Source organism: Antrostomus carolinensis, unplaced genomic scaffold, assembly GCF_000700745.2.
Source record: "Antrostomus carolinensis isolate BGI_N321 unplaced genomic scaffold, ASM70074v2 scaffold14902, whole genome shotgun sequence".
Taxonomy (NCBI): domain Eukaryota; kingdom Metazoa; phylum Chordata; class Aves; order Caprimulgiformes; family Caprimulgidae; genus Antrostomus; species Antrostomus carolinensis.
The window spans coordinates 2,363-10,740 of NW_010297698.1; the positions used below are offsets into that span (position 1 = coordinate 2,363).

General features: G+C 48.7%; 1 protein-coding gene across 1 annotated transcript in view; it reads left to right on the plus strand.

Annotated features, from left to right (window-relative positions):
* Nucleotides 1-2: 2 nt before the first annotated feature.
* LOC104520524 (voltage-dependent L-type calcium channel subunit alpha-1S) overlaps nt 3-8,378 on the plus strand; it is a gene marked incomplete at its 5' end in the record, with an annotated part of 46,224 nt that continues 37,848 nt past the window's right edge. The window contains 2 exon segments of the mRNA XM_029083557.1: nt 3-115; nt 4,823-4,928. Of these exon segments, the coding sequence (XP_028939390.1) occupies nt 3-115; nt 4,823-4,928 (219 nt within the window).

An 8,378-nucleotide genomic window follows, 5' to 3' on the forward strand; every position in this document is an offset into this window, starting at 1 on the left:
AGGAGAAGTCCAAGAAGCCGGTGCCGCTAGCAGCCCCCCGGCCAGCCAGGGCTCTCTTCTGCTTAACCCTGCAAAACCCACTGCGGAAGGCATGCATCAGCATCGTGGAGTGGAAGTATCCTTCTGTCTGTGTGGGTTTGGGAGCACCCGTGCGTGTGCCTGTTAACAGGAGTGCTGGGGAGCAGGACCTCATAGGGCTGCAGGCAGGAGAGCTGTCAGCCCACTTCAAACCTGTGCTGGCTCTTACATTGGGTCTGTGAAAGGCAACAGGGTGCTCAGAGAGCCCTTGTTGAACGCAAAGGCAATGGTTCTGCAAACTGGGAACATGAATAGGCTTGTGGGGGAAGCTGGGGCTGAGAAGCAGGTCAGGCTGTGGGGACCTTCAGTAGGGTGGTGCAAGGGGACAGGCAGGGACAGCCTGGGTGGCAAGGCACTTGCGTCAGTGAACATGTTTTGTGCTGGCAGGAGCTGTGCTGGGGAGAAACAGGGGACAGCCCACCGGGAAAGGAGCGGGTTTGGCATGTGAAGAGGGAGCACAGTCCCCAACCCAGGGTGGGGCAGTGCGGAAGGGGAGGGCTAGTCTGCGGGAGCAGGAGCTGAGGATGGAGCTTGAGATAACAGGTTTCTCCAGGCGAGAGATTTCGGAGTGGGAAGTGAGACCATGGCGAGCTGCTTGGGGTGGCTTTTTGTGTGTGTCACCGCTTGCAGCTGCTCCCTGCCCTGGTGGTGGGGGCTGGCCAGTATCCCCCAAATCTGTGCTGACATCCTTGTCCTCTCAGCCCCCTGCTCCCATCCTTCCCTGGCACTGCTGTCACAGGTGAAGGCTTTTGTGGGTGTTACTGTTCAGAAGGACAGGAAGGGAAGGGGATGGGAGGTGAAACATTTCACTTTGGCTTCAGCAAAATGTTTGAGCTCAAGCAAAAGCGATGAAATTTGGGGATGTTTCTAGAAAATCTAGTTCTTCCACCCCAACTTTTCTCATTTCAGTTGCTGAACCTATCTGCATGTTCCTGCTCTTGGCAGGGTCATCCCAGCCCTGACCAGGCTTTCCTCCTCTTGGAGGCCCTGCCCTTAGGAAAGGTACACGTAGTACCATGGGGACACCAAAACCATGCCCCTGCACTGTCAGAGATACCTACCATCTTGTTGAAAACCCAGGGTGCCCATTTGAAGGCACTCAGGGCATGCTCACACCTCTGGTGGCTGTGCAAGCCATTGTTTTGAGCCCTTGTTCCTTTGCTGCAAAGGGGCTCACTGTCCTTCAAGGAGAGGGAGCAGAGCCAAAATTGGGGAATTCTCTGTTTCAGTTTCTCTGGCATGAGGCTGGGTTGTTCTATAAGGGAGGGAGCTGTGTCTTAAATAGGCACAGAGTATGGAAGAAGCTTGTGCATACAGCCTAGTGGCAGGGGAAGAGCTGGAAATAGAACTTACATCTTCCAGCATGCTCAAACACATTCCTCCTCCTGGGCCAATGCATGCTGGAGAGAGTGCATAGCACAGAGTCTTTCCCACATTGGTGCCCTGGAAGGGGAGTGTGGAGGGGAGAGGTGGGTGTCCCACCAGGAAGGTTGCAGGTGTAGGTGGTTCTAACCTGTGTGGGACAAATGATCCAGGGCATCAGGTTTCTCCAGCGCCTCTCTTGCGCCTGGCTGTATTTATACCCAAATGCACCTGGCTGCCTTCATTCAGGGATCAGGGTTTGCAAAGCATGATGGGGTTGTTCCAGTTCCTGCAGGTTGTTATGGGCTTCAGGGCCAGGCAAGCTGCCCAGGAGAGAGTAGCTGTGACCATTTTCTGTGGGGGTACCTGGTTCAGTATGGCAGTACACGTTCCTATTCCTTCTACTGTTAGAACACAAGCTGAGCCACCAGAGTTGAACAGGGTCTTTTCCAGGCATTTGGAGAGTGGGGAGTATCACTGCACCCAGCTTAGGGTGGGTGAAAATCAGGCTGGCTTGGGGCAGAGGGGTTTTTATGCTGAAGTTTGCTCACATGTCAAAACCCACATTTGTTGGCACAAGGAAATCTGGGTACTCTGAAAATTGCTGTGTATTGTGTGTTTGACAGCTAGCTCAGCAAGTTGATGATTGTTGGGACACATCTAGATTTGTGTCACCCTGGTATTTCAAGTTTGTTTTGCAGCCAGGAGGACTTCAAGGCAGACGGATGAGGAGTCTGGGGACCCAGGAGGGCCACAGAGCTCCAAGACACTGAGGGCCTGTTTCCTGCTGCAAGGCAGACATTGGGACCTTTGGATGCTGTGTGGCAGGAGGCTGCTGGAGAGAGAACTGAGACTGCAGTACAAGGAGATGAGGAAGATGTTGAGGCTTGGCTCAGTGGCAAGAAGCAGAGACACCATATCCAGTGTTACTACATGCCTCTTTGTTGGTTCAATCCATCCCACTGCATTTCTATATGATAACAGTGACAATCTCACAGACTTGCAAGCAGGAAGCTGATTCCAGTTCCAGTTACAAGATAGAGCACTGTTCAAGGAGGAGGAAATAAGTACGTGACTGTTTTCCCAGAGCAGGGGCATGGGCAAAGGCCCTTTCCCTTCTGCACATCAGTGGCTAATGTGGCAGGACCTGAGCCACGATTCCTGCTTCTGTTTCCACAGCTCTCTCCAACTTGTTCCCTGATGCTGGATCATCCCTGCACCCCTCCACCATCACAGCCATTTGAGATGAGTGTTGGCAATGTTCATCTCACCCTGTCCGAGCTGGCAGTGAAACCTGTAACCCCTGGGCTCTGCTCCATTACCTGGAACACAGAGAACACAACTTTGCCAGCTGACTTTAGTTTTTAAAGTGTCATCAAGTTGATGGACAGAAGGGTCCAGAAAAGGCAAAATAAGCTCTGATGAGCATAGGACACAACTGACAGCACTCAGCCAACTCAGCAGGCCAATATAGAGAGAATGCTCCCTAAGGTGCCCTTGGCATGTGATGCTGGATTGGACAGTGGTATGGCCACTGCAGCCCAAGGCAGGCCTTGGCATAATTATCTGGAAAGCTGAGCTAATCAGTCAATTAACCATGGCGTAGGGAAGCTTCAGGATGGCTGCAGGGCCTCTCTGCTGGGGTATTGAGTCTCGAGGGCCATGCTGGGCTCTGTAGCGGCATCAGTCTGCATGGTTGAGCTGTAGGTGTTCCTACAGAGCACGTTCCTGGGAGCTGTTCTGCTTTGGAAGGTCCACCCAAAGTGAGATGGGGATGCTGGGAAATCCTGTCTTGTACTGGAAACTCTGTACCTGCTGGATGAGATTTACCAGTTTGCCTATGATGGCAGGTTGATAGTTACAGGTGGTGATGGGGATGAGAGATCCCAAAACAGTTTATGGGGGTAGATGCTGGCTGTGGTCATAAGTGTGGATGTTGGATGGTAGGACAATGGAGAGGAGAAGGGGCAGGAGCGTGGTGATTTACATCACTGTTTGTTGATTTACACTGTAGGTGGGTCTGGCCCAGTGGGCAGCTGGACCAGCATTTTCATTTCCTCCATCTGCTTTTAGTTTCAGTGGCTTCCAGTGGTACAAGCGGCCCAGGGACAACTGAGATGTAGTCATCAAGAAATATTATTAGTCGTGAAACTTTGAGATTAGCATTATGACCAAAAATGGTTCTTGTAGGTTTCTGCATCATGCTGTACCCAGCTGTCTTCTGGCAGCACGAGGCCTCTAGATGAGTGGAAAAGACACCTTTGCTTTTAGGTATGTGCATAACTGCATGGTGTGGTCACTAGACACAAGTGCTTCAGAGCTGCAGCAGGGCCTGGATGTGACCAGCACAGGGGCAGCAAAAGATGTCTTCTTCTAACCAGGCGTCTACTGCACCCCTGGGATACCACAGGGTAGCAGATTTGAACCATGCTGGAAGAAACAGAGAGTGGGGTTCCTCACATGGGAGCCTGGCCATGGACAAAGTCCTGGAGACAGAATTTGAACTCTTTTGGGGCTTCAGAAACATGCTAGATGAAGCTTAACCATGAGGTTTCAGTGGCCCATAATGAATTTACAGCAGCAGGAGCTTGGGGGTGACCAAGTGCCTGTCCTAGGGCCTTCAGGGGGAAATAACAAGTCACCTCATTTGTTCAGAGATGTCATAGGGCCCAAACAGCACAATTCCACCTTCTAGGGGGTGGAACAGAGCTCAGACTGAGCACTTTGGTTACTCCCAGCCAATGGCACTCTTGAGAACAGTCACAGGAGCACTGCCTGCACTGGGGCACTGAGGCTGTAGGACACCTGGGGATGTTAGCAGCTGGATATTCTGCTAGAGGAGATCCTGGCTGAGCTGTTTTGCCCCTAAATACTTTCTACTCAGGGAGTCATGGCCCACCTGAGATCTGCTGCTCAGCAACATCTCCCTTATGGATGCTGAGTACAGAGGGAGCCAGGGCCAGGACACTCCAAACAGTGATGCTTTGATTAAGTGCCTACATTATGCAAGAGGGTCCTGACCCTTCAGGATGATTCACTGAAAGAGAATGCAGGGGAAACTACCAGCTCTGCCATCCCCTTGTTATTCCTCCACTGTAGCCTTTTAATTTGTGCTATCTCCCCATATGTCCTGTGCCAAAGCTGCCCCTCTGCAGCAGCCTTGCCCTACGTCTCATCCTGGCCCATCCCCTCCCTTCCCAGGGACCCAAGAAATGGGCAGCAACTGAAGATGTGCAGAGGGAGAAGTTTGACTGCTCCCTCTGGTTCTCTGCCCCAGTGGGAGATTGCTTCCCCATAGCCAGTGGGGTTTCCACAGACAGGGCAGGGCAGGGTTGTACCTGCTTTTTCATTCCTGTGTCCACTCCTTAACATTGCCTCTCAGACCCTTCGAGATCATAATCCTCCTGACCATCTTTGCCAATTGTGTTGCACTGGCCATCTACCTGCCGATGCCTGAGGATGACACCAACATTGCCAACTCCAGCCTGGTAAGGCACAGCTTGTCCCACTCTCCTGCTGACCCTCCTTGCTGGACACCCAGGTGCTTGGCTTCAAGGGCTCTGTGGAGCTGGTGCCTCAGTGTGACATGGGTGCAAGATGATAATACCTGTAGTCAGGGTATCTACTTGCTGCCCTGTGGGGTGCAGTCAGGCATCATTGGTCCAATGAGGGATGCTGCAAAGTCAGAGGGAGGCAGAGTGATGGAGAAACCACTGCAAAATGGGTTTTCAGAGGGGCTGAAACCACCTCTAGGTTGAGATCAAAAGGAGTAGACTCGTGTGTGAAGTACACAGGAAGAAAAAATTGATGCCAAAAAAAGAAAAAAAATCCCTCCATTTTTTATCATGACACTCCAAAAGGAACATCCTGTTCCAGAAAGGCTGAAATGTTTTGTTTCAGCGTTTTTGGAATAAAATTTTCTGACCTTGACTTTCAAAATTGTATTTTAATTTTGGTACTTTATTCAAGAGGGAAAACCTCCATCTCTGTTAAGCAGAGAGGTTGCTCCTTTCCAATCAGTTATTTAATATTTTTTTTTCTCCAGTCAGTCCATTTTGCCTGGAATAAGATGTTTTGATGTGATCCAAATCAATAGTTCACTCTATTTTTAGTTTGCCACCCCTTTCCCCTCTTCAGATCGCATTATGGGTCAATCTACATTGATTTGCATTGAGAGTCTGAGTTTGGTGACTGAATCAAAACATCTAAATGGACCCTTTTTTAAATGAAATCTCTTCTGATAATTTCAGTGTTGGGTTGGAGTGTGTTGTGTGCAGGTATTGCTGGCAACTTATGACTTAAAAAAACACCTCTCTGTTTTTTGCCTGTTCCTTAGAGACTCTGAAGGGAAAAATGTTAAAGCAGTCAAAGAATCTGAGATACAAAGATACAAAATACAAAGTAAGCTTTTACTTATGCATTTCTTGGTTCCTTGAACTGCTTTTATCTTTTTCCCTCTCAGCAGGCTTTTAGTGGCACTGAAGATAGTGTTTACTTCTCATTTCCCTGGAAAAAGAAGAAAAGGGGTCACTGTTGGTAATGTGTTACTACATTTTTAAAAAATAAAACCAAGATAGGTCCACAGAGGAGGAGAATTAAAAATACCTACAGAGAGTTAATTCCTGGGGTGTTCATTCAGCCTCCTAGTGTGCTCCCTGACCAGGTTCTCTAACACCTGTGAACTTGGAGCAGAGTTAAGCTCAAGACACTGGTTTTGGTTTCTTCCCTGTTAGAGGAGGAATAACAGGATTTGAAAGGTGCAGTTATCTCAGCCGAGAGATTAAAGAGACAAAGCAAAACTGGGGCAGGTTAAGCATGGAAAACAGGAGGTGGGGACAGCGAGGGTGGAGACTTTCTGCTGGGAGGGTGTTTGGGATTTAGCTGAGACCAGACTGCCTTCGAGGGCAGAACTGGAGAAAGCCCAGCAGGATGTGGCAATGTGGCATGATGGGGGGACAACCTGGCAGCAACCTGCCTGGCCATGCTCCCAAGCAGGGGCTGATGCTGCCCAAGGAGGGCCAGCAGCCTTTCCCATTATTCGGAGGCAGGCAGGTGTGTATTGAGTAGTGTCATCTATAAATGAAATGCCATCTATTTCTATTTATTGTATTTTAGATTACTTATGCTGTATCCTATTGGGGGATTTTTCAGCCTGTTGCCATGCCAACAGCCCTCTCTATCAGGAGCCTGGCAGCCCCAGGCCTCTGTTCTTTCATTACTGCTCAGTGTGTCCCTTTGTCATCATGTTCTGGTGGATTTGTAGGAGTGATCCCAGCTAAGAGCTGAGCCTGACCCCCATCATGTCAGGTATTGGTCTGTGCTGTGCACGGGGCCCGCAGGTAGTGCAACAAAGGCTTGTTGGAGACATTTCATCCTGCAGCAGAGAGATGCTGTGATGCATTTAATCTCTTCCTGTCACTTTTTTAATTGCCTCGCTTCATTGCCCAGTCCTCTCTGGAGTGGACTGAGTTTTGAGGAGACAAAACATGTGAGGGGAAACTGAGTCAGAGCAGTGAGGACATTTCCCCATGTTATTTGTGGAGGCTCACTCTCAGCAGAGCTCTCTGCTCACGGGTGTGCAGGAGCCCTGTCCAGCCCCAGCTTCCTTCAAAGAAGCCTCCTGCATCCCAGGTGCTTAATGCAGTGAAAGCTGCTCTGTCCTAAAGCTGAGAGCTGGGAAGGGAGGGTCTCCTGGGAGACCTCTGCTGCCACTTCCTTCCCGCAACATTGAAAAACCTGGAGAGCAGCCACACTTGTGACTCTGTCTTTCCAGGACCATCCAGCGAAGATTTGCACACAGAGTTTATACTACATTAAGAATTTGTCTCATGAAAGCTTTGTTAATCAGAACTCATTTGGGGAGATGAAAAAAGTATATTTAATAACCTGTAAATCTTCTATGAATCTATTTCTTTTTATCCTGGAAGAAATGCAGTTGTTTAATTTCAACATATTTCATTATTATTCTTTTTAGATTAGATTTCTTAATCATGAAGATTTTTTTTGTAATGCTGTTTTTGTATAGTTTTGTCTAATTCTAATGAAAACAAAATATTTTCCTCAACCCTTATGAAAATATTTTGCTTTTCAACTCGATCAAAAATTCACAATTTTATTTTCACTTTGACTTGAGTTTCCAAAATTGTCAATGAGCTCCAAATCACACTGTTTGTCTTTCACTGAAAGCCTTGCTCCAGGCTTTTACCAAGTTCAGAAATGTGTTGAGCAAGGCAGGTTATTCAAGGGGGGATTCACCCAAGAAAATACAAATCTCTGCATGTGAACTGGCTGCCTAGACTCTTTTTATGGTCAACAGAGAAATAAAGGCAAATTTAGAGTGGGGTTTGTCTCCTAGGGCAGTTGGTGTCCTCCTGCAGTTCTGGTGGATGGTGTTTGACATGCTGCACACCCAAAAGTACCTATTTTTCACCAATAATGGCACTCAAGGGTGACTGCTCAGAGGGAAGCCCTCAGACCCTTTCAGAGCATCCCAAAGCAGCTGGGCTGAGTCCCGTGTGCTTTGTAAGTGAATCAGGTAAAGTGTGGGGCACAGAGCTGGAGCTCAAGCTGTACAGAAGACACTTGTAAGAGCACAGATAATGGCCTATGTGTAGGCATTCTGCTAGTATCAGAGGTAATGGCTTTATATTTAGGTAGAATAGATGTTTAATATAAAGGAATATGCTTCCAAAAATCCCACCACTTTGGATTGCGTTGGGTTGTATCTCAGCCACAGGGGTCGAGGACACTTGTGCTTTAAAGCGTGAACACAGCCCCAGGCACAATTCAGTTACAGGAATATGGGCATCTGATGCTGTTGCAGGTGTCCCATAGGGTGGACCCATAGGTGCATGGCCGTAGGGGTTGGGAGCTGACATTGCTGAGCAAGCTGGAGCTGTGTCATGTTACATTGCATCGGCGTGGTACATGCTGTTATT